At 57.6% G+C, this 24676-nt stretch overlaps 4 protein-coding genes across 6 annotated transcripts in view; 3 read left to right on the top strand and 1 right to left on the bottom strand.

The window, feature by feature from the left end:
• The window catches only part of LOC133233013 (FYVE, RhoGEF and PH domain-containing protein 6-like), a 44326-nt gene extending 41075 nt beyond the window's left edge, over positions 1–3251 (top strand). Inside the window, exons 12-14 of the mRNA XM_061393088.1 lie at positions 2173–2280; positions 2370–2433; positions 3149–3251. Coding sequence (XP_061249072.1) covers positions 2173–2280; positions 2370–2433; positions 3149–3251 — 275 coding nt within the window. The remainder of the gene's footprint in view (positions 1–2172; positions 2281–2369; positions 2434–3148) is intronic.
• NHERF1 (NHERF family PDZ scaffold protein 1) overlaps positions 1–11193 on the top strand; it is a 59946-nt gene extending 48753 nt beyond the window's left edge. The window contains exons 2-6 of the mRNA XM_061392902.1: positions 5023–5184; positions 6189–6342; positions 8892–8932; positions 10043–10132; positions 10340–11193. Coding sequence (XP_061248886.1) covers positions 5023–5184; positions 6189–6342; positions 8892–8932; positions 10043–10132; positions 10340–10534 — 642 coding nt within the window. The 3' untranslated portion in view covers positions 10535–11193. The remainder of the gene's footprint in view (positions 1–5022; positions 5185–6188; positions 6343–8891; positions 8933–10042; positions 10133–10339) is intronic.
• On the bottom strand, positions 10929–17451 carry NAT9 (N-acetyltransferase 9 (putative)). Of its 2 annotated transcripts, XM_061392910.1 has the most exons (8): positions 17385–17451; positions 16708–16793; positions 15701–15810; positions 15218–15328; positions 15011–15127; positions 14375–14434; positions 14130–14224; positions 10929–14012 (listed from the first exon to the last, which is right to left on the bottom strand). In XM_061392910.1, the coding sequence occupies exons 2-8, from the start codon at positions 16782–16784 to the stop codon at positions 13878–13880; spliced, it is 705 nt and encodes a 234-aa protein (XP_061248894.1). In that variant the 5' UTR covers positions 16785–16793; positions 17385–17451; the 3' UTR covers positions 10929–13877. The 2 variants fall into 2 exon arrangements, with proteins under 2 accessions (XP_061248894.1, XP_061248895.1); XM_061392911.1 differs by lacking the exon at positions 15218–15328 and having other exon boundaries at positions 15011–15154; positions 17385–17450.
• A 284-nt stretch (positions 17452–17735) lies between these two features.
• The window catches only part of TMEM104 (transmembrane protein 104), a 56643-nt gene continuing 49702 nt past the window's right edge, over positions 17736–24676 (top strand). The window contains exons 1-2 of one of the 2 annotated variants that reach the window (XM_061392900.1): positions 17736–17825; positions 18622–18738. In XM_061392900.1, coding sequence (XP_061248884.1) covers positions 18694–18738 — 45 coding nt within the window. In that variant the 5' untranslated portion in view covers positions 17736–17825; positions 18622–18693. The remainder of the gene's footprint in view (positions 17826–18621; positions 18739–24676) is intronic. The other variant, XM_061392901.1, reaches the window with a different exon arrangement.

Raw genomic sequence — 24676 nt, 5'->3', positions numbered from 1 at the left:
TAAGGTTAAAATTGATTACTTGTGTTTCTGTTTTACTCTTTAATATGGCTGCTGGAACCTTCTAAGTTACCAACATGACTGGCTTCTGTTTCTGTGAGACAAGCTGCTTTAGTTGTTAAGTTGTGCCCAGCTCTTTGCAACCCCGTGGACTGTACCTGCCAGGCTCCTCTGTCCAGGGAATTCTCCAGGCAAGAATACTGGAGTGGGTCGCCATTCCCTTCTCCAGGGATTGAAGGCTTGTCTCCTGCTTGGCAGGAGGATTCTTTACCTTGCCGCTCTAGATCTGAGCTCAGAGTCGACCCTCTTCTCCCATCAGCTGCGTGTACTTGAGCAATTTATGCCGTCTATTTGAACCCAGCTTTCCTCCACTGTGAAGTGAGGGTGGTAATACCTTCCTCAAAGAGTTATAGTTGGGTCTTAGTGAGAAAATACACTTAAAAGCCCCAGTGTGGCGCTTGGCACGTAGCAAGTGCTCATTAAAGGCCAGCTGCTCTTTGTTATTTCAGTAGAGTCCCAATTTCACAATCTCCAAGAAGGTCCTTATAGAGCCTCTTGGGACCGCCCACGGGAGTTAAATCCAGTGACTTCTGGGAAGAGGGAGAGGGATGAGAAGGGTGACGGGCAGGCAGGCATGGGGCGGCCAGCCTGGACGGTGTCCAGCCAGGCAGAAGCCCAGGTACCAGCCTGCTCCATCCCAGGCTTGCCCAGCCCTGGGGAGACCTGAGCCAAACACTCCATCGGCGTGTCTCTGGCCAGCACCAGGAGGGAAGAGCCAGGGAGGACCTGGCTCAGGGCCCTTGGGGGGCAGTGTCAGAGCGGTAGCCAGCCCCCTGCCCCTTATCATCTGGATCCCACCCTGCGAGGCTCCAGAAAGAGGCCTTCCTGCTGAGAAGCAGCGGGATCAAGGGCCAGAGTCCCTTCTTTTTCCACAGAGGGAGGTTGTCCGGGATGCCTCAGTGTGTGCAGACCCTGGGTGGGGGTCTTCTAGGGTGAAATACATGAAGGCACATTGGGGTCAGAGGTCATGGCTCAGTGGCAGCCAAGCCCTTGGTCATCCCTCCCTTTGGGTGAGGAGAGGATGCTTTCAGCCCAGAGCCCTGGACCCTGGCCTGCGATCTGAGCTCCCAGTCACTCTGCAGCCTGCCCTAAAAGACAGTGCCCGCACGCTGCCCGGTCACACACACCCCCCAGGCAGAGCCACCTCCTCCACCCTGGTTTCCTTGAAGAGCTGGCGCCAGACGCAGACCTGTCTCCAGAGCAGCCCTGGCCCCTTCCCCCCAGTATCCCCACCCCTCCCCCCACCAGAAGGACCGGGTCTCCCTGTCTCTACCACCCACTCCCCCTGCCCCCCCCACCCCGACCAATCCCCCCTTGCTGAGGCTGATTCCCTGGCTGGGGGCAGGAGGTACCATTCTTATCTTATTTGCATAAAGCCTGGGCTGGGGGAGGGGCAGTGACCAGTCACCTCTGTTCATTCTCCTGGCCACCCTGGTGGTCTTCTGCTCCTCCAGCCCCACCTTTTGGGACCCAGAGCCGGCAAGCCTGTGGGATGTTTTCTATAAGGCTCATCACCATGGCATTGGCCAGGGAGGGGATGGCCCAGTGGGGCGTTGGCCCCCAGCCTCCCCTCGCCGGGGAGGAGCAGGGAGCGGCCCTGGCCTGCTCGCTCCCCAGAGACGGTCACCGGGATTAGGTATCGACTTTCCCCAGCCTCCCAGGTGGCTGCTGATGGTGCCTATTGAATTCCGTGCCCGACGCCCGCTCCCTGGGCCGTGTGGGTGGAGGTGACTGGGCGGCCACTCAGGGGTGGGGCTGGGCTCCCTGGGAGTGGTGAGGAGGTGGTGGAGGAGCAGCCACCAGGCCTGTGCAGGGTTTGGGACCTCCTGAGACCTGGAGATTGGGAGAAGCCCGCAGGAGAAGAATCTGGAGGCAGCGTTCCTGGAGGGGTCTTTTCCAGAAATCGCTTCTGGTATTGTCCCGGGAGTGAGAGATTCGTCCAGCCCCAGCCGCCCCAGCCCATTTGCACAGCCCCTCAGTCACCACTGCCTCACGGACCCTCTTCTAACTTCTCTGCCAGTCTCCTCACTGAGCAGATCCTGATTTTTTACTTCCAAGCTGCCATGGTCACCCACCTGAGTCTCTGAACACTCTGTGGCCATATTCCCCTCGAAGTCACCCCACCTCCAGTGCAGACCCCTCTGGAGCTGCAACCACAGCTCAAGGCCACTTGTGAGCTCCTGGGGGCCCCATACCAGACCCAGGATATCCTGGAGGGCTCAGGTATCCCCTTGCCTCAGCTCCAGGGGCCCAGGCCCAGAGCAGCGGTGGCCAAACTCTGGCCAGCGCCTGAGTTCTCCGCATCTTCTCAGTGCGGGGCCTCAGGGAGCTGCCCCAGGACTCCAGACAGCACCAGCCTCCACCAGGCCGGGCTAGGCTCCTTTGATGACTGACTCAGCAGCTGGCAATGACAGTTCTGGAGGCAGCTGGAGGAGGGGTGGAGAGAGACACGAGAAGGAAGGGGACCCCCCCTGCCCAGTCTGGGGGGGGCAGGTTGGGAAGGTAGGAGCTGGGTGGGGTTCTATAGTAGCCTGAGTGCCTCAGAAAATGCCTGGGGTTTCCTGGGCCCCTGGAGGGGGATCTACCACTTCCTGAGATCCTTATGGCCTGGCAGAGGGGCGTGAGGTGCAAAGGACGGGTCCCCAGGCAAGGGTCCCCAGGGTGCCAGGTGCTCCGGATCAGTAAGGGAAGCCACCGGGCCTGCCTGCTCCCAGCTGAGCCGCCCTCCCCGGAAGGAAGCCTGTGGTTTCATCATCTCCCCGCCCCTCGCAGCAGAGGCTGCAGCCTGAGTTTGCAGCTCTTGCCCAAGTGGGCCTCCTCCTGATCTAGGCTTTGGGTCCTGCTGTGGATGGTGGCAGGGCACACGGGTTTCCAAGTCAGAGCCCAGGGTGGAGTCCTGGCTCCTCTGCCGTGGCACTCGGGCTATGGGCTTCACGTCTGGGGTCTCACTTTTACCATATCCAGGATGGGGGTTAGGGTTAGGGTCCTAACCCATGGGAGAGAGGCTCTTTGGAGTCAGGGGCGGCGGGAGGGGCAGGAGACAGCAGGCCACCCTCTGGCTTCCCGTGATTCACCCTCCCCGCTTTCTCAGGGTGACAGAGGAGTGCTGCCCACAGAAAGCCGAGCCTCCCCGTGGTGGCAACTGGTCGGACCTGTTCCTGCTCCCCCCAGGCCTGGGGGAGGGCTTAGCTTGAGGGGAGAAGAGCCTCACTTACTCCCGGAACTAGATGGGGGGGTGGCAACCAGCAGGGGGTGGGCATGGGGAGTCCCTGGGGAGTGGGCCCCCCTCCCCTTTTTCATGCTCACGTAAGTGCCTTTGCCCCTGTCTGGGATGCCCAGATCGGGTAAAGCCAAGCCTAACTGTCACCTCGCCCTCCTTCCGGTCTGGGCCTCTCTACACCCCCAATCAACATCCTGAAGCTGAAAGGCCCGCCCAGGCCTCTGAAGGAAAGCAGAGTCACCCTCCCCACCCCACACTCCCCCATCCTCCGGGGAGCTGAGGGGTGGGGACTGAGTCCACCGCAGGTGGCAGCTGCCCCTGGACCGGCAGGTTGGGGCAGGAGGCCTGTGGGTCCTCCCCGCCCTGCCCCTCCCTTGCCTTCTCTCCCAGCTGGGCAGTGAGGTTTCAGAGCGACCAGCACCCCACCCTCAGAATCTCACCTCTCCGCTTCCTGTGACTGTCCGTATTAGCAACGACGGGGCGTCCCCACGTGCACAGGGGCTCCCACGTATGTTAACTGGACCTCCTAGCACCCCGGGAGGCAGGTGGCACCAAGAACGGTCTATAAACAAGGAACCCAAGGCTCTAAGAAGGAAATGACTTGCTCCAGGTCACCGAGCCGGGAAGCTGGAAGCTGGGCCCGGGCCCTGACTTTGGCTTTTGCTCTTTGCCTGGCATCCGGGTGATAATCCCAAACTGGCAGGCCTGGGGGCTGGGGGAGAGAGAACCCATGTCCGTCTGTGGGCTCCGAGCTCAGGCCGCCTCAGCTCCCTCCACCATGTAAACGTGCCCTTGGGCCGCAGGTGCTTAAGCTGGGCCGAGGATGGTGGGAGCTGAGGGTCTCAGTGTTTGCGCACAGCCTGTCTGTGGGCTCTCGGCAGGTCCTCCCCAGGTCACAGCCGCACGGGGCTCCCCACAGTCCAGCCCTGCTCTCCACCGCCCCCTCCCCATTCAGGCTCCCTGGGATCCAGCAGGCTCTTTGGGGTCTGTCACTATCTTTGTCCTCGGCCTTGCTTCTGCTGGTGGGACGTCCGGGACCCCTGGCTGTACCTCCCTCAGCCCCGTGGTCATCTGGCTCCCAGCTCCCTTTAGGTGGGCCGTTTGGCTTGGTGGGGACAAGCTGGGAGTCCATGTAGGCGAGGGAAGGCTTTACTGTAAATATGTAAACCAGCTTTGAGTAACCACCTGCCCTTGCTTCCCCCTGCAGAGAGGAGGGTACAAAAGGGCGGGGGGTCCCCAGTCACTGTCCCGGGTACTCAGGCTGGCGGGGATGCTACCAGGGGAGAAGCAGACCAAGCCATTATCTGGGAGGGATGAGGTAGCCATCAAAACGCCACGACAAAGGGACTTCCCTAGCGCTCCAGTGGTTGACTTGACACGTCTCACGCAGGGGGCATATGTTCCATCCCTGGTTGGGTAACTCAGATTTCACGTGCCTCTTGGTGTGGCCAAAAAAATAACATGATTAACCTTAGAATGTCAGAAAGGCAGAGACCTGAGCTAGTCTGCTCCCACCCCTCACTTGCCGAAAGAGGGAACAGTGGCATGGACTCAAGGGCAGCTCTGTGCCCAGGGGCACCCAGGCAGGTTGTGGCAGGGCAGGGTCCCTGGCCAGCATTCTCTCTGGCTGCTGGAGGATCTGAGGAGCCTCCCTTGGTCAGAGGGGATGGGGTCAGGCACAGAGCGGGGAGGGCGGCACCCCAGGCCGGTGTGGAAGGACCACGGCCCCTCCTTTCTCTCCACAGCGCGAGCTTCGGCCTCGGCTCTGCGCCATGAAGAAGGGCCCCAATGGTTACGGCTTCAACCTGCACAGCGACAAGTCCAAGCCAGGCCAGTTCATCCGGGCCGTGGACCCAGACTCTCCTGCCGAGGCCTCGGGGCTCCGGGCCCAAGACCGCATCGTGGAGGTAATGTGAGGCTTCCTGCCCCCTTCCCAGGCTCCTCCTTCCCAACAGCCTCCTCCACGGCAGCCAACATACCACCTGCTCCTTGGTTAGCCCGTGAGGCCTGGACAGCCCATAGATGCTAGAGAAAGGGCAGGAGGGAAAGGGAGAATGGTGGGTGAGTGGGCAAGAGGGAAGGAAGGAAAGATGGGGGATTCCCTGGTGGTCCAGTGGTTAGGACACCACACTTCCACTCCTGGGTCCTTGGTCAGGGAACTAAGATCTCACGAGCTGCGAGGTGTGGCCAAGAAAAAGATTTTTAAAGAAGGAAGGAAAGATGGGTGAACGGATGGATGGACAGATAGAGAGGTGAATTGACTTCTTTCCTGCTTGCACCTCCTGTGGGCTCTTCTTCGCCGAGCAGACACGCTCAGCGGCCCACGGATCCCGCATCCGTCCAGGGAGCTGCCTGGGCCATGGCCAGTTGCCCGCTCTCCGAGGCCTCCATGCCAGCATGGGGACGGGGCGGGGCTGGGGGCCATGAAATCCGTCCCCCGAGTGAGGCTGGCAGGCACGCTCTTGCACCCTTGTGCTCTGCCGGTCAGAAGAGGAAACGTGAACCCAGGGCCTGGGGCAGGGCCCAGAATCTCAGCCTTAGAGCCTCAGAGCTGGAAGATCAGCTCTCCCAAGACGTCTCAGTTTACAGGCAAGCAAACCAAGGCCCAGGCAGGGAAGTACCTAGAAACGCTGGGGCCCAACCCAGGCCTCCCAGACCCTTCCCAAACCGTCCTTCACAGCTGTGTTTGTTCAGCCTCGGCCGGGTATTTTCTTTGGCTTTTCCCACGTGTCCTGCCTCCCCATCCGACCGTCAAGTGGGAGGACCACTCGGCCTGCTTCAGGGCTCTACAGGCGGGGGTAGGGGGCTGGGGTGGGCACTGTGTGTTCCCCGATTGCCAACCAGCTCAGCCTTCACCTGCCCCCCGCCCAGAGCTGAGACCTATGCGGGTAACCTCTGCCCCCACCCACAGGTGAACGGGGTCTGCGTGGAGGGCAAGCCGCACGGGGAGGTGGTGTCCGCCATCAAGGCTGGCGGGGACGAGGCCAAGCTGCTGGTGGTGGACAGGGAGACGGACGAGTTCTTCAAGAAATGCAAAGTGATCCCTTCGCAGGAGCACCTGCAAGGTGAGCTGGGCTTGGCAGCCTGAGGCCCCCCCAGGTCAGGAATGTGCTCTGGACTTTATTGGGTCCCACGTGAGGGGAGGCAGGCAGTGTGGGTTGGGGGAGAGGGTAAGGGAGAGAAAGCCGGCGTAGGCAGTGGGTTTCTGCGGATGGAGTATGGCTGGGGGGTGGGGGGTGGGGACCCACACAAGGGATGGTGAGATGGAATGCGCTACTGATTCCGCAGAGGGAGGGGACCCCGCCCACCCAACTCTACCCGCGGTAAGCGCTCAGGGCAGGGCCGATGCAAGGAAACAGTTAACTCTGGGGCAGCTTCCAGCCTTGGCTTGGTCAGATCAGAGTCCAGTGACAGGGGCCCAGTGCCTCCCCTTCCCTTCTCTCAGGTTGTCTTGGAAACCCAGGCTTGCTGGCTCCAGAGAGCGGTGGGTCCCTGGGCCCCTGCCCTCCCCCTCCCCTCCATCACCCTGCCAAGCCTGGCACCTCCCCCGTCCTGGCCCGAGCCAGGACAAGGAGGAGCTGAGCCGCGCTGTGCTGCCTGGTCTGGACCTTCTCCCTGGGAAGATGAAGATAGCTCCCGGGGGGAGCGGGGGGCGGCGCTGGGTGGAACTTCTTTGGACTGTGCAGTGGGTGGGGCTTCCTTGAGGGTCAGATGTGGAGCACAGGGGTCCACACAGAGGTCTTGCCACAAATTCAGATCGCCAGCTTGGAGGGGCCCAGTGGGTCCTGGGGGTGTCCTGGAGGTCACTAGCAGACTCCGGTCATGGGAGGTGGGTACCACTGTGCCCTTGTCTCCCAAGTTCATGGAAAGCAGGTAAGTCCGATAATCCCCACCCTCATTAGGGGGAAAGCTGAGGCCCTGCGAAGCCCCCAGCCTTGCTCTTGGCAGCGAGGTATGGGAAAGGCAAAGTGCTAGTGGCTCAGTCCCGCCTGGCTCTCTGCAGTCCCGTGGTCTGTAGCCCACCAGGCTCGTCTGTCTGTGGAGTTCTCCTAGGCCAGAATACTGGAGTGGGTCACCGTGCCCTTCAGGGGATCTTCCTGACCCAGGGATGGAAGCCAGGTCTCCTGAATTGGCAGGCGGATTCTCTACCACTGAGCCACCAGGGAGGCCCCGGTGTGGGAAGACACAGCTGAAATCTGGACTCCCCTTGGCTGCTCCTATACCTTCCCCTGCCTCCGCCAGCATCCTTTTCCCCCAGCTCCCAAGTCATCAACCCTCTCTCTTCCCCCTGGCTGGGCAGGAAGGGCCCTGGGAACCTCCATGACTGCAGCCTCTGATCAGAGGACCTGCAGAGGGAGGCTTGGGGGCGGGTCCCCTGCCCAGGTGTCCCCTCCCAAGTGGATGTAACTCTGCACGTCCCCAGCTGCTGCCCCCTGCCCACAGCTGGGCAGCCCACAGCTCACGGGTGAGCGGGGTGCAGTGGAGGGTGAGTCAGGGTCCCTGTGTCCCGCAGTCCCCTGCCCAGCCACTGTGGGAGGGCTGGATGAGAGGTGTGCCTGCCCCGGTCCAGGGCAAGGAGAAAGACGTACCCTGACCTTAAGCTAAGAGTTCAGAAGAAACCCACCCAGGCTGACCTGAGATGGAGCAGCCCCTTTGCGGCCAGGTGGGGCGTCTACCCTGAGTGAGGCCTGGGAGGGTGACCCCAGGCCGTGTCCCCGCCCTCTGACCCCACCTGCCACCACCAGGTTCCCCCCTGGCTGGGGGACGGCACGCCCAGGACTCTGCCCTGAGCCCTGGGCCCCCCTCCATCCCCACACGGGCCAGGAGGAGCTGGGGTTCTTTTGCAGCTGATGCAGGTGATGGTCATAACCAGGGCGTGGTCCCAGTTATGTTGACACAACCGTCACCTAGGAAGCGTTCGAAAAATACTGATTCCTAGGCCTGTCCCAGACCCACTTAGATAAACACCCTGGTGTCAAAGCCCAGGGATCTGTATTTCTAACCAGCTTCCTGGGTGGTTAGGAGGCAGCTGCCTGGAATTTCAACCCCGTCTACAACAGTGCTTTTTTCAAACAGCTCCTTACTCATCAGTGGTTCTTGGGATTAATTAAGTAGGCACCTTTTTTCTTTAACTTTTCATTTTGTATTGGAATATAGCCGATTAACAATGTTATGACAGTTTCAGGTGAACAGCTTAGGGACTCAGCCGTACATATACATGTATCCATTCTCTCCCAAACTCCCCTCTCGTCCAGGCTGCCACTTAACATTGAGCAGAGTTTCCTGTGCTATACAGTAAGTTCTTGTTGGCTATCCACTCTAAATATAGCAGTGTGTACGTGTCCCTCCCTCGTCTTTTTAATCAGACTGAATAGGAAATATCAAAGAGCCTTGTGATGTAGGAAAGGCAAGTTGTTTTGTTAAATGCTACATAGTCTGCGGCTGCTGGGTTGTCGAAATGTCCAGTGTACTGTAGTGGGTGGCAGTCAAGAGACTTAAACGCTGACCTTGGGGAACAAGGTCAAGTGGTCTACCCAAACCCACGGCCCCCGCCTCCGCTTCCTGCTCCATCCACAGCTTCGGACTCACCTGCGCTCTTCTCTTCCCCATCCAGGTCCCTTGCCTGAGCCCATTACCAATGGGGAGATCGAGAAGGTAAAAGCAGAGCCTTGATGCTTCTCGGGCTCAGTCCTGGGGCTGCGGGAGGCAGGGGAGGGGGTGTGGTGAGGAGGAGGACATGGTCTGGTTCAGGTGGAAACTTCATCTCCTGGCAGATCCCTCCCGAGCCCCAGGCCGTGTAAGGGCCCCAGCCTGGGGCCAAGGCAGAGGGGACGGGCCGCCTGGCCAGGCCCTCCACAGCCACCATCCTGGGTGACAGGCCCCGCCTCCAGCTCCCCACCACACAGGAGGCCATTCTTCCCCCCAAGAACAGAGCAGCAGTGTCTGCCCGCGGGCTGCTCAGGCCCTGCTACTTCCAGTCTGGGTTGGGAGAACAAAGCCCCTCCTACCCGGGCCGAAGGGAAGAGGAGGCAGTGGGGACTGGGGGAGAGATGGTGCGGCCCTGTGCCAGCTGGGGCCACAGGAACCTGGGCAGAAGCGGAGTGCCCAGCTGCAGCCCGAGGCCTGGGCTCTGGGACAGCCCCCTCGGGGTCAGACCACAGGGCGCGAGGGCTCCTCGGAGTCTGCTCCAAGGTTTCCTTTCCCTAGGGTCTCCTGCCGGGGTTGGGGGGTTGTGCAGCAAGAAGGCCCTGAATCACCTGAGCCTTCAGTCACTTCCTCTGTGGGTCTCACCCTCCCCCACCTTATTCCCTCGAAGCCCTTTTTGGCTGCTTGGGGGTTAAGATTTCAAGAATCAGGGGTCAAGTCCAAGTAAACAAGTCAGATGGGCTGCAGGAGACTCAGGGGGCATCACGGGTGTTCCCACCAAGCAGAGTCTCCCGGCGCCCCTACACCCCAGGAGGCCCCTCCGTGGTCACTGTGCCAAGGAGGAGTCAACCCCAGAGGCTGCCTGGGAGGACGGGGGCGGGGTGAGCCATCCAGCTAATCCCATGAGGGATGGTCCCGCTGCCCTGGATGGTGGAACCCGGCTGCCCTCTGATCCTTGTAAGAATGTGAAAATGTAAATTCTCGCGGGTCCCTGGCAGGCTCAGGCAGCGGGGCTCTGGGGTGGATGGCAGGGCTCAAACTGAGGCCCCATCTTCCTCGGGAATGCCCTTCATAGCTCAGGACTGCCCACCCACATGCCTCCTCTCCTCTCTGCACCAGGAGAACAGTCCTGAAGCCCCGGCCGAGACAGCCTCCGAGAGCCCCATGCCACCCCTGGCAAGAACCGCCTCCAGTGACACCAGTGAGGAGGTAAGGCCGGCCGGCTGGGCAGGCGGGGGGTGGAACTGGGTGACAGCAAGTCAATTCCCAGGCCTCGCTCACTCCTGGCACACCAGCCTGCCGTGGAGGTCACACACTGAGCCACGTTCTGTTCTCGTGACCTGGCTTCCCAGCACACGGCCTCAAGGGAGCACCTCGCCAAGGCACTGAGGCCTGCTCTCTTGCTCCTCTTTGCAGCTGAATTCCCAAGACAGCCCCAAGAAACAGGACTCCACGGCACCCTCGTCTACCTCCTCCTCCTCCTCCGACCCCGTGCTGGACTTCAGCATCTCCCTGGCCGTGGCCAAAGAGAGGGCCCACCAGAAGCGCGTCAGCAAACGGGCCCCGCAGATGGACTGGAGCAAGAAGAACGAACTCTTCAGCAACCTCTGAGCCACACCCCGCACCAGCAGAGCCCAGCCCCACACCCAGCCCGCTCCCTCTCCCCCTTACCCCAGATCAACACACAAATCAGCACCAGCATCTCCTCTCTCGGCAAATCTCATCTTTCTAGAGAACTGTTCTTCCCTTACCTCCGACAAGGTGACTGTTTTTCTGTCCTGCCCCAGTCAAAAAGCAGACTCTGTGCCCTTCCTTGTTGGGTGCTTCAGCCCACCCGCAGTCCCCCTGCCACCCTCCTGGGACATCACTGGGACCTCCATCAAGCCAAGATCCTGAGACTGGGCAAGAGGTCACCTTCCCTCCTGACCCCAAGTGATGACCAGGTCTGGGATCCACCAAGGAAGAGCAACATCCTGGAGTGGGCTGGGGCCACCATCCTCAGAGCTGTGACTTGGGCATCTTATTTTTAATTTTTTAAGTGCAGTGCTACAGAGTTTAGGACTTTTGGTTCTTGATTAACATGATTTCCCAGGTTGTTGCATTCGGGACGTAGCAGTGGCCTTACCCTTCCTTCAACTTTTTTTTTTCTGCTCCCACCCCCCAGAGACCTGGGCAACATGGGGAGGGTTTGGCCACCCCCTGCCCAACCCTGAGCCAGACACAATTGTAAGGAAATTCTTACCCGAAATTCAACTAGTTTCTCCAAACCACCTTGGCCTCTGTGTGTTCCTTTGCAGCTCTTTCCATGTGTCCCCAGAGTGGCCTCTGGCTGAGAGGATTGTCCAGGGCTCCCTGGGACCCCAAGCCCGGAGCCAGAAGTGGGGTGGCTTTAACCAGAGGGCCTCGAGCCTGTAGCCACTGGGTGGCTACGCCATGCGTGGGTCCTATGGGAGGACCCGCCGGGGCTCCCGTGTGCTTGGCTCACCGAGGCTGCCCTACACGGATGGGCATCAAAGAAACGAGGAAACGGGGAGCTTAGAGCCCACGTGCGCAGAGGGAGGGCTCTAAGAGCCACCTCGGATCCCAGGAGTGTTCAAAGGGCGAATCCACCATGGAGCCAGATGGTTTGGCTGTAATCTTTCTGCCCGCAGCCAGAGAGGCACAGATTCCAAGGCATGACCTAAGCTGGTGTCCCTGCCCCCCAGATACTCTTATCTTACCTGACCATGGACCTGACTGTGGGGATGGGGAGGACAGACCCGGCCCGCTGGGCCCTGGAACATGCTTGTGGCAGGTGGGGTGGAGGGGACTTTGCAAGGGTAAAAGGCCCTGCTCCTCCACGGGAGGTCCGGGTCTCTATGCTGCTGACCCGAGGGCATCCTGGACAGCTGTCAGCATGGCCTGCAGGGCCCAGTTCATGGGCAGGCCGGAGGAAGGGAAGCGGGCCCTGGGCTGTCCTCCACCCCACCCGGAGGCCACTCAAGCCAAGCTCCTGGGACTGAGGAGAACAAGCAGGGAAGGTCACTATCTGATCATCACTAGAGCTGTTAAGGTTAGAATTCCACCACTGGTAAAAAAACCTTCCCAAACCCTTACCACGGCACCACCTGCAGCAGTTAGCCTGGGCCTGGCCTGACCCCACTCACCCTTGCCCCCATCCTGTGCCCTACCAGGCTGGGGAGGGGCCCTCCCTACCTCACCTGCTGGGTGGGGATGCCCTAAGGACTTCTGACTCTGATTAAGCTGGCACAGGTGGAAGGAACAGGTGGCTCAGAGGCAACTGTCACTGAGGGACCTGGGACCTCAGCAAGCAGTTTGTGTGTTAGATTCAGGCATGTTTTTTAATGATTTTATTTATGGTTGTGCACGGTCTTCATGCTGCGTGGGCTTTTCTCTAGCTGTGGCTCCTCTTGTTGCGGAGCATGGGATCTGGTGCCCACAGACCTCAGTTCTGCGGCTCCCGGCTCGAGAGCCCTGGCCCAGTGGCTGTGATGCATGGGCTCAGCTGCTCTGCCACGTGTGGCCTTCCCAGACCAGGGGTGGAACTCACGTCCCCTGCTTTGGCAGGGGGGTGATTCTTTACCACTGAGCCGCCAGGAAAGCCCTCAGGCGTATTTTAGACTAGTTTTCCACGCTCCTATCTGGTGAGAGAGGCCTGGGAGCCAGGAGTCCTCAGCCACAGTGCTGGCTCTGCCATCAAAAGCTCTGGGGCCTCTAGCGAGCGCCTGCCCCTCCCTCAGTGTTTGACTCTTCGCCCACCAGGTTCCTCTGTCCATGGGATTTCCCAGGCAAGATTACTGGAGTGGGTTGCCATTTCCTTCTCCACGAAAATATCCTAGGTGCCCTCAAAGGTCTTTTTTCCAATTGTGTTTTGAAAGCATGCCACCGGGTTACAACAGGGCGTGATGAGAGACAGACGTCAAAGGCTGTCCCGCTGGCTCTGAGGTGCCCAGCTGCCAGTTAAGCGCTCGCTGGTTGCCACGCAGCCTGGCCATCTCAGGTCTGTGCCGCGGGCGCCCCCTCGTGGCCTTGGCATGAGGCTGGGAGAGCGAGGTGCCTTCAGGAGGCCACGGGCTGGGGGCCTCCGCTTCCTCCCACAGCCCACACAGCTGAGCAGGAGGCCCGAGCTTCATCGGGGGCGGAGGGTGCTCCAGCCACATGGAGCTGCGTCCAGAACTAACTTACCCTGCCCTCAAAACTGGCTTCAAAGACCAGAACACCCACCACTTTCCCTCCTTCCTTTCCAAACCTCCCGGGGTCACACCCTCCCGCTTCTGCAGGACAACTGAGCACCTAGCTCCCCGCACCGTCGGCCCAGTGAGGAACAGGGCCAGCTGCATGTCGTGTGCTATACTCCCGGCCGGAGCCTGGGCGGCCCCTCCGGGGAAAAGGGAGGCCCTGCCGGGTCATAGGCCACTCTGGTCCCCAGTGCCGCCTCTACCTGCCTCCTCCGCCTGTGGACTCAGGCCGTCCACTCCAGTCTTGAGTCCAGGTTTGGCAGGACAGGCTGACCCTGGAGTAGCCCAGCCACAGCGGCCAGCCAGAGGCAGGTCAAGGCCGAGTCCAGCCCAGAGTCTGAAGGGCCCCACAATAGATTCCCAGCCTGGAGTGGGCCAGCGCACCCCACACCCCAGGCTCCATCTGTTCACCTGTGGCAGGGCTCCGGGCTTCCACGCCCATCCGCACAGGGAGGCCTGTCCACGCGGTGGCTATCAGCAGGGCTCCAGGCTTCCACGCCCATCTGCACAGGGAGGCCTGTTCACACAGAGCCGTCAGCAGGGCTACAGGCTTCCACGCCCATTTGCACGGGGTGGTCTGTCCACGCGGCGGCTGTCAGCAGGGCTCCAGGTTCCACGCCCATCTGCCCGGAGAGGCCTGTCCACGCGGCAGCTGTCAGCAGGGCTCCGGGCTTCCACACCTATCCGCACGGGGAGGCCTGTCCACGCAGCGACTGTCAGCAGGGCTCTGACGCCCCATCTCTGTAGGGCTTCTCTTGTACGTGGCTGGTCTGCTCTAGAAGCCACTGCCGCTCCAGCTCACTCATCATCAGTCTGAGCGTCACCTCCTGGAAGACACTGCTCACAGCCACCTACGTGTGCCAGGGACAGAGCAGGGCCGGGCTGGCTAAGTTACAGACCCAGGTCCGAGCACCACTGGGCCCCCTGCCCAGACCCAAGCCTCACCCTCTCACCAGCACCAGCCTCACCTGCTCAAAGTGAAGCTTTCGGAACATCCGGATGCTCGGTTCATTTCCTTGCCCAATTTTAGCCTCAAACTTCGTCAGACCTAGCCTGGTCACTCCTTCGGAAGGGATCAGAGAGGATAAGCTGCACCATGAATCCCCCCGCCCCTCCTCCAAGGACTCTCCACCCCACCTGCCCCCACCCCTGGGCCTGAAGGTTCACCCCCACCCCTCTCCTTCCCCTGGGACCGCCTGCCTGGCGTCCTCACCATAAAGCATCATCATGAGGACGGCCTCCGTGCCCAGGCCCTGGCCCCTGCAGCTGGGCTCTAGGAGGAATGACAAGAGTCACTGACCTTGCATGCCTAGCTCACCACCCTAGGAAGCTTGCAAATACAGGTACCATTCTGCAGATGAAGAGACAGAGGCCCAGAGAAGTTAAACGACTCGCCCAAGGTCTCACAGATTAACAACACTCAGCAACCTGACCCCAAAACTGACCCCTTCAGCTCAGTGTGCTGCCCCACGAGCACGTGCGCACAGCCCTTTAAAAAGACGCTGAGGACCACGATGGACACAGAAACGGGGGGCTCCTCACACAGCACAGGAAGATGCTCCAGGGAAGAGCACTAATTTCGGGGGGTCCCCAGTCCACCCCAAAGATGGGGCAGACTGCAGCCTGCAGATCCTAAAACCAAAGATTAAGTTCACACCCACACGTGAGACGGGAATAAAAGGAACCACCGAGGGTGAGCCGCGTGGCTAACAGGGTGCCAAGTGGTGGTCTGCCAGGCCAGGTGCTGGGCTCACCAAGGCCAGGGCCTTGCACTGAGCTCTTTGGCAGCTTTAGGTTCAGTGGATCTGAGGACCAGAGGGGAAGGAAGGCAGGGCCAGGTGGAACGAACCTGCAATCATGACCTCAATCTCCCCCAAGGAGGGGTCCCCGAGATCCGTGAGGAAGAGGTTCACATCTCCCGCCATGCAGCTCTCTTCGCTGGTGCCCGACTGGGCCAGCCACTTCTCTGCATCCAGCACAATGAAGGTACACTCTGAGGAGGGGGGACGGGGTCGTCACCTTCTCCCCACAGGAGGGCAGAGGCCAGTCTTCCTACCTGAGCCAGAGAACCAGCCCTGTCTCTGAGTCTGGCAGAAAAGGGGAGCTGGCGCTTCTTCTCGCTGATTACAAAGCATGAAAGTGGCCTCCTGCAGGAAACGGTGGCCTTCTGCAAACAGCGACTGCATTCTCAGAGGGGCATGCGACACAAAGACCGCACTGGGCTTGCAGCAAGGGGTGCAAGGGGATGCGGCCTGATTTACAGCCAGAGCCCCACAAGCTTTCCTTTCTCTAAATCCCTCCAGGCCCGGTGCAGTGAGTGGGAAAGAGAGCAGAAGCATCAGCCCCCACCATCAGGGTCTGGCTTCAGGGGGTGTCACAGTCTCAGGGTTTCAGGCACCTCCCCAGCTTTCCACAAAGTGCTTTTTTTGGCAACCTTTCTGGGGGCCCAGAGGGGAATGGGAAAGGGAGGGAACCCAGGACGGCCTCTGGAATCAGCCCTCCCACAACCGGCCCAGCCCAGGCCTCCTCCGCTGCTCACTGTCCGCGTCTTCCCGCCAGCTGCGCTGCATTGCGTACTCCTGCTCCAGGGTCAGCGGCTCCGAGGCCGTCAAACGCTGCAGCTCCTCTGATTTCATCCACTCGTGGTACCTACAGGGGCAGAGGGGCAGCCTTCAGCAAGCAGGACCCATTCAGAAGCCTAAGTCTTGATGTTTTATGAGATGAAGAAACGGATGCTTGAGAGGCAAACCCCTAGGGCTAACAGAGGGCCAGATAAGACCCAAGAAAGGGTTATATTGGATCCTATGGCAGAAGGCCGCAGGCCCAGTAGCCAGAGACAGCAGGAGCCAGTCCTATCTGTCCAGCCTCCTCTCCTGTCTCAGGGGTCAGTGCGGGGAAGCAGTCGGAAGCTAAACATTCCTCAAATTCCTGAGGAGATGTAATGGCAAGCCAAACTCAGCAAAGAAGGCTGGACAGATCTCCACAAAGGCGGAGCACCAGAAACCCCACCAAAGGAAAACTACAAGCAGGGAATACATGCCCACAGCACCAGCAGCCCCCTCTACCAGACATTCGCCAACTGCCTCCACAAGAGCCCCACCCTGAGACTCATTCCTGGCTGTCCCGAACAACAGATCTCACAACAGCCCGGCGGCTCAGTTTTACAATAGGTTAGCATTCAGTCTCCAAGAACTGAGCCTATTTACAGGCACCAGGGGTGTGGTACTCTTTTACAACCAGGAGAGAAGACACTACCTTTTCTTCCTTACCCACATGTAGTTTACAGAAAGGAATTCCTTGTTGAAAGGTCAAAAAGGAAGCTGAGGGGTGGGGTGAAAGGGAGAAATAGGGGGACCGGTGACTTCCTCCAGGGAGGTCACTGCACTCTGCTTCAGTTTTCACTTTTTCCTATCTGCAATGACTTCTCGCACCAATGTTTCTCCTCCTCAGAGAAAAACAGCCTCTGAGACTTGGGCTAAGACAGGCTGACCCTCCTCGCCGCACCTTGGAGAGCTGGCTTGCAGCCCATGTCCGGGAAGTGGTTACCTGGGCACATGCTCTGAGGTGTAGGGGACCAGCACCACCTTCTTCCCCAGCAGCAAGGTGTTCTGATTCAGCCTCATGGTAGCAGCCTGCAGCCAGTGGGGAGGGCAAAGATTTCAGCACCTGAGTTTCCTCCCACTTAGTGTGGGAGCCTGGGCTCTCAATTCGCTAAACGCCTCCTGGGGATAAGATGTCAGAAGAGAGAGCCGCCACCCTTCTTCCTTTCCAAATCCTTCAGAGAACACGGCCTTTAAACTCCTTGCAAGGAGAGGAACCGGGCTGGTAAAAGATAATTAAACAATCCTGGACTCGCGTCTCAAGGAACCTTCAAGCATGGGCTGTCCCTTCCATCCCATCACCCAGAAGGCCTCACACCCAAGCACCAAGATTTATCACCGAAACTCCCATCACTTGTCCCAGTCCTAAGACGCCGCCCCATACGGTTAATTTTCTGCCGCGTCTTAAACCTGTTTCCAACCCCTTTTCCCAGCGAACGACCCCGGGGCTCTCGCGAGCCATCCGGGCCCCATCCCGGGCCACTTTCGAGGGAGGCGGGCTGAAGGCCTCGTTCGCCTGCCCTTCGTGAGGGGCCACAGGCTACGCTTCTCGAACCCCACGGCCACTGGGGTCCCCGGGACGGCTAAATCCACAGCCGCGCTTCGGCCGGGAGAGGCGCCCACCTCTCGCACCCGGCCCCAGCTTCCTCCCCCGGGCCGACGGCCGCCCTCGCTCACGCGCGTAGGCGCGCGCCCCGCCCATTTCCGCCCCGCAGAAGGCGGCCGCCGAGGAGCGCGCAGCCCCGCCCCCGCCAGGAGCCCAATCCTCGCCGTGAGCCCCGCTCACTTCCGCTTTGTAGACGACGGCCACCGAGGCGCGCGCAGCCCCGTAAGCCCCGCCTACTTCCGCCCCGCAGACGGTGGCCGCGGAGGCGCGCGCGCAGCCCCGCCCCCGCGAGGCGCCCAATCCGCGCCGTGCGCCCCGCCCGCGGCGCGCGCGGAAAAGGTGGCTCCCGGCGCGGGCGCATGCGTGCTGCGGGCGCTGGTGCGGGACAGCTGGCGCCGGTCGCAGCCCCGGGGATCGCAGGAGGCGGCCGCGGCGGCCCAGAGCTGGCTTCGCTGCAGGTGTCGGGGCGAGAGGCTGCGGTGGGCTGGGGTCGTGTCCGACTCGGGGCTCCTTCAGGAGAGGGGAGGAAAATGGGGAAGAGGATCGGAGAGGAGCGAGAGCCCCAGGGCAGGTTGGGGGACGTGGAGCGGAGGCCCTCTACGGGGCTCTGGGACAAGGAGTTGGGTTGCGGGGGTGAGCTCGGAAAGCCCCCAGCCCCTTGCAAGCCCCAGGAGGAGGAGGCAGTTATTTGGCTGCCCTGTTGCGATCGTGAGCTCGCTGTTGCTGGCATTGAATGGGGATAACCAGAGTGTGTTGATGAGACCCTTGTGCTGGGTGAGACTTAGTGGCGTCCGAGGACCCTTAAATCACTTGCAGTCTGAGCAGCAATGAGTACATGCCCTGCACAGTCAGGGAAAGGTAGAAAGAGACCACCCAGGTGTCATTATCATACAGGGAGATACTTCTCTCCCAGCTGTCTGGTGCCAGATGTTGAGGCCATGAAGTGTCAGTGGCTCAGTTGTGTCCGATTCTTTACGACTCCACGGACTGTACCCTGCCAGGCTCCTCTGTCCATAGGATTTTCCAGGCAACAATCCTGGAGTGGGTTGCCATTCTCTTCTCCAGGGGATCTTCCCAGCCCAGGGATTGAACCCATGTCTCTTGCATTGTAGGCACATTCTTTACTGTCTGAGCCACCCAGGAAGCCCCTGAGGCCTTAAGCGTCTGATTAAAGGATGGGGAGGGGGTGGCCCTGCAGACATCCCCAACCTCTGTCTAGGTCCATGAGAAAGCTGAAGTCTGTTCTTTTTCCAGGGAGCCGCAGCAGCTGCCACCCCAGCGAGGAAGAAACGTTGACTGCCGAGGGACCCTTCCTCACTTTGGGAAATGGCAGGCGAAATCACAGAGACCGGGGAGCTCTATTCTCCCTACGTGAGTTTCACTTTTGGGGCCTAATTTGACCACATCGGTGCCCTTGGCTTCTAGAGAAGCGCACTGCTTCCTGTGGACTGTGCTTGTCAGCCCAGCGGCTTTCACCGCTGGGGTCTGGGAACCCAAGTCAGCAGCAAGCCATGGTAAACAGAGGATGAGAGTCAGATTTGTTAACTCTTTACATGTTAATCAGAGAGCAGTCAGTAACACAAAATGGACTTTCTTGCCCCTTATTTTTATCTCAGGGCTGCTGTCTCTTGCAAACTGTGAGGTCAGTTCATATGCATGAGGGCCGCTGACTCTGGGTTTTGCTCCACTCAGCAGTTTGAAACCACTTCACTTCTTAGCTGAACTTTATGTTGCACAACTTTTATAGTCTTGGATGGTGTAAGAGGCAGAGAACGCACGCGGAGACCTCCACTTGTGGTTTGCTGGAGCCTATAATTAGAACAATTACAATGATAGATTTCTCACTGTTGTGGGTCTGTGATACCCTCACACATACACTCAGTTTATCTTCTTTGTGTTATAGAAGATTGGTCATGGTTCCATCACGGAGTCCTCTTGCCTGGGTGAATAGTTGAAGGACTGGAGGATTGGAATAATCAAATGATTGATTCATGTTGCTACCAAGTATCCCAGTGCTGCTAAGTATCCCAGAAAAAGGCAGCACTGCCTTAAGTAGCAAAGTCCTCTTTCCTGAAAGTCCCTGACCTTAAACAACTGCCCTGCTTTGCAGTTCCCTGGGGATCCACGCTCCCCTGTCTCTGCTGAGTTGTGATGTGATGGATAAGGAAGCACCTCTGAGAAGAGCTGACAAAAACCCTCACACCAAGGTCCTGTGCCATTCGTGTGTGACTCCAAGGGCCCCTTCTTCACCTCGTAATTTTTTTTTTTTTGGCTGTGTTGGATCTTCGTTTCTACACGGGCTTTTCTCTAGTTGTGACCAGCAAGGGGCTACTCGCTAACTGTGGTGCTTGGACTTCTCATTGCAGTGACTTCTCTTGTTGCAGTGGAGTGCAGGCTCTAGGATGCGCGGGCTTCAGTAGTTGCAGCTCATGGGATCTAGAGCTCAGTAGCTGTGGGTCACTGGCTTAGCTGCTCCAGGGCATGTGGGATCTTCCCAGATCAGGGATCAAACCCTCGTCTCCTACATCGGCAGGCAGATTCTTTACCCCTCAGCCACCAGGGAAGCCCCTTCCCCTCATGATTGATCAGGTTAGTCCTTCTTGAACCTTGAAATGGTTCAGATCATGTTTCTTTCATCTGTGGAATTATGTAACAGCCACAGCCTCCTCTGGGTATCCGCAATGACATGTCCACACTGTCTATAAACGTCACCAGGGCTCCTGTGTCATCTTCCAACATCTGTAAGCTTAGAGGTGAGGAAATGAGTTATTTCTGTAGCTGAGCCTTGGGAAGGAGAGCCTTTGATGTGCCCACTTTTCTTGGGCCTCCAGCTGTTCAGTAATCATTTCACACGTCAGCGTGTGCCCCCAGGAAATGGGGCAGTGAGACCTAACGGCCTCCGCAAATTCCGCTTTTTAAAACTCTTTCCCTCCATCTCCTCTGTGTTGGGTGTTGTTCAAGGTCTGCGTTCAAGGGCCTCCTCTGGGTATTGACCATAAACAGCAGCTCATGTTCTCTAATCGTGCTGGTGAAGGGAGAGGTGGGGGAAGGTGGATGGTACCGAGGGTGAGGTGGCAGTAAGCAGGAGTTAGCGGTCAGGATTCGAGCGGAGAACACGCCTCCTGCCTGAGGTTTCTGTAACTCTGCCATCCTGCGAGAATGGTTCTTAATCGCTTGTGAGACCAGGAGGGTTGGAGATGCACCCCCCACCTCCCCGCACTGAGCCCAGAGGGACTGCAGAACAGACTTGACTGCAGGCGCTGCTTTCCTCTGCAGCTGAATTCCCCTGCTCAGCAGAGCACAGGCAGAAGCGCGCTGCCTGCCTTGGGAGAGCCTGACGCTGAGCGGTGCGTTCCCAGCCCCAAGCCGCTCCCTACCTTTTTGTGCCCTGTTGTGATTTCCTGCCACTCGTGGGCATCAGGGGTGTTTGCCTTCGCCTGCATTCTTCTGCATAACCGATGTGTGATGAGCCTCGCAGGGGGCTCAGATGACGAGCCCTCTTGAGGATAGTGGGGGTCACAGGAGCATGGTCAGGCCTGTGCACCTCGCCCTCATAGGTGATCTCAGAACTGGCTTGTCTGTGTCCCCATGTATGGGAACCACAAGTGGCACGGGACTGAAGGGATCCTGTGGTCGAAATAGAGGAAGAAGGGGGTCCCCACCCACAGGGAGGCAGCTGCTAAGGTCACCCCCCGCCAGCCTGTCTTGCTGAAGATGGGTCACGGTGCTTTCGAAGGAAAGAGGGCTTGTTTCGCTGCTTGAAACCCAAGTTGTTGCTTCCCCATCTCCACCACCTTCTGTTTCCTGTGACAACTGTCGCTGGGGAAGCCGTTGAAAGACGCCCGTGCCGCCGACCTCGTGCGCACCCTTAGGTGGGACCACAGGAACGCTGCACCGAACCCCTAGAGCATGGTGGGGGGCGGCGGGTCCCCGGGGTCAGGCACAGGGAAGAGTCGAGAATGGGAGGAAGCTCAGTTTGCAGGGCCGCTCTACTGAGACTGCGCCCTACTCGTCTGCTTTCTGTCTTGCCTCCCTGGAGGCTGTCCCCACAGAACAGTCACCAACCAGCAGAAGAGGGGACCCCACACACACACCGGCTTCCTCCTGCCTTGCAACTGCCTTCCACCCGACCAGGGGCTCAGCTCAGGTTTGCTCCCTGCCTGTTCTGCTCCTTGAGATCAGTCCTTTCTGATCCCCTTGACAGAAAGTAAAGAGGGTTTAACTCTGGCCAGGAAGGTGGAGACATCATGCATTTTCCTATAGGGTTCCCCCTGTCCGCCACCCCCAGGCCCAGAATACTAGCCTCAGACTGAAAAATAGCAACATCCCAAGACAAATGGGATTACCCATTTATGCTAACTGCCAACAGTTGATCACTAATTAACTTCTTTGTCAGGAGAAGGCAATGGCACCCCACTCCAGTACTTTTGCCTAGAAAATCCCATGGACGGAGGAGTCTGATAGGCTGCAGTCCATGGGGTCGCTAGAGTCGGACACGACTGAGCGACTTCACTTTCACTTTTCACTTTCATGCATTGGAGAAGGAAATGGCAACCCACTCCAGTGTTCTTGCCTGGAGAATCCCAGGGACAGGGAAGCCTGGTGGGCTTCCGTCTATGGGGTCGCACAGAGTCGGACACGACTGAAGCCACTCAGCAGCAGCAGCAGCAAGGTCTTATAGGGTCTGAGATCTATTTGAAGCTTCTGTTGGGAGTGTGTTTATTTCACTATGCATTTATTGGCAGTGGTTCTCAGCTATTGGCTATCTTGCCTACCAGGGGACATCTGGCAGTGTCTGGAGATCCCATGACTGTCACAACACAGGGGCGAGGTGGGGGCTACTGGAGTCTAGTAGCTAAAGGCCAGGGTTGCTGCTAAACACCCCGACAACGCACAGAACAAGCCCCCACAACAAGGAATAATCTGGCGCCAAGTATCAGCAATGCTCTGAGAAACCCTGCTTGACAATAGACCCTTGACTTTTACATCCCAACACCTTCAGCCATCCTTGAATTCACAAATGCCTCTTGTACTTCTTAATTTACCCATGAAAGTTTTTTTGGGGGGAGAGGGGAAGGGAGGGCTGTGTCGTGGCTTGCTGGATCTTAGTTTTCCAGCCAGGGATTGAACCTGTGTCCCCTGCATTGGAAATGTGGTGTCCTAGGTATGACCTAAATCAAATCCCTTATGATTATACAGTGGAAGTGAGAAATAGATTTAAGGGACTAGATCTGATAGACAGAGTACCTGATGAACTATGGATGGAGGTTCGTGACATTGTACAGGAGACAGGAATCAAGACCATCCCCAAGAAAAAGAAATGCAAAAAGCAAAATGGCTGTCTGAGGAGGCCTTACAAATAGCTGTGAAAAGAAGGGAAGCGAAAAGCAAAGGAGAAAAGATATATCCATTTGAATGGAGAGTTCCAAAGAATAGCAAGGAGAGGTAAGAAAGCCTTCCTCAGCGATCAATGCAAATAAATAGAGGAAAACAAGAGAATGGGAAACTAGAGATCTCTTCAAGAAAATTAGAGATACCAAGGGAACATTTCATGCAAAGATGGGCTCAATAAAGGACAGAAATGGTAGAGGCCTAACAGAAGCAGAAGATTTGAAGACGAAGTGGCGAGAATACACAGAAGAACTATACAAAAAAGACCTTCACGACCCAGATAATCATGATGGTGTGATCACTCACCTAGAGCCAGACATCCTGGAATGTGAAGTCAAATGGGCCTTAGGAAGCATCACTATGAACAAAGCTAGTGGAGGTGATGGAATTCCAGTTGAGCTATTTCAAATCCTAAAAGATGATGCTGTGAAAGTGCTGCACTCAATATGCCAGCAAATTTGGAAAACTCAGCAGTGGCCACAGGACTGGAAAAGGTCAGTTTTCATTCCAATCCTAAAGAAAGGCAATGCCAAAGAATGCTCAAACTACCGCACAATTGCACTCATCTCACATGCTAGTAAAGTAATGCTCAAAATTCTCCAAGCCAGGCTTCAGCAATACGTGAACCCTGAACTTCCCGATGTTCAAGCTGGTTTTAGAAAAAGCAGAGGAACCAGAGATCAAATTGCCAACATCCACTGGATCATGGAAAAAGCAAGAGAGTTCCAGAAAAACATCTACTTCTGCTTTATCGACTATGCCAAAGCCTTTGACTGTGTGGATCACAATAAACTGTGGAAAATTCTGAAAGAGATGGGAATACCAGACCACCTGACCTGCTTCTTGAGAAACCTGTATGCAGATCAGGAAGCAACAGTTAGAACTGGACATGGAACAACAGACTGGTTCCAAATAGGAAAAGGAGTACGTCAAGGCTGTATATTGTCACCTTGCTTATTTAACTTATATGCAGAATACATCATGAGAAACGCTGGGCTGGAAGAAGCACAAGCTGGAATCAAGATTGCCGGGAGAAATATCAATAGCCTTAGATATGCAGATGACACCACCCTTATGGCAGAAAGTGAAGAGGAACTAAAAAGCCTCTTGATGAAAGGGAAAGAGGAGAGTGAAAAAGTTGGCTTAAAGCTCAACATTCAGAAAACAAAGATTATGGCATCTGGTCCCATCACTTCTTCGGAAATAGATGGGGAAACAGGGGAAACACTGTCAGACTTTACATTTTTGGGCTCCAAAATCACTGCAGATGGGGAGTGCAGCCATGAAATTAAAAGACGCTTAGTCCTTGGAAGGAAAGTTATGACCAACCTAGACAGCATATTAAAAAGCAGAGACACTACTTTGCCAACAAAGGTCCGTCTAGTCAAGGCTATGGTTTTTCCAGTGGTCATGTATGGATGTCAGAGTTGGACTGTGAAGAAAGCTGAGCGCTGAAGGATTGATGCTTTTGAACTGTGGTGTTGGAGAAGAGTCTTGAGAGTCCCTTGGACTGCAAGGAGATCCAACCAGTCCACTCTAAAGGAGATCAGTCCTGGGTGTTCATTGGAAGGACTGGTGCTGAAGCTGAAACTCCAGTACTTTGGCCACCTGATGCGAAGAGCTGACTCATTTGAAGTGATCCTGATGCTGGGAAAGATTGAGGTCAGGAGAAGAAGGGGACGACAGAGGATGAGATGGTTGGATGGCATCTCAACTTGATGGACATGGGTTTGGGTGGACTCCGGGAGTTGGTAATGGACAGGGAGGCCTGGCGTGCTGCGGTTCATGGGGTCGCAAAGAGTCAGACACGACTGAGTGACTGAACTGAATTGAACTGAATCACTGGACTACCAGGGAATTCACATTCCTATAAAACTTCTGGCTCAGAACCATCACTCTCTTAGGTCTCTTTGCCTTC

The sequence above is a fragment of the Bos javanicus genome, chromosome 19 (assembly GCF_032452875.1).
Source record: "Bos javanicus breed banteng chromosome 19, ARS-OSU_banteng_1.0, whole genome shotgun sequence".
NCBI lineage: Eukaryota > Metazoa > Chordata > Mammalia > Artiodactyla > Bovidae > Bos > Bos javanicus.
Note: the sequence above shows the minus strand (reverse complement) of the source record. Positions and strands in the feature narration are given on the sequence as shown.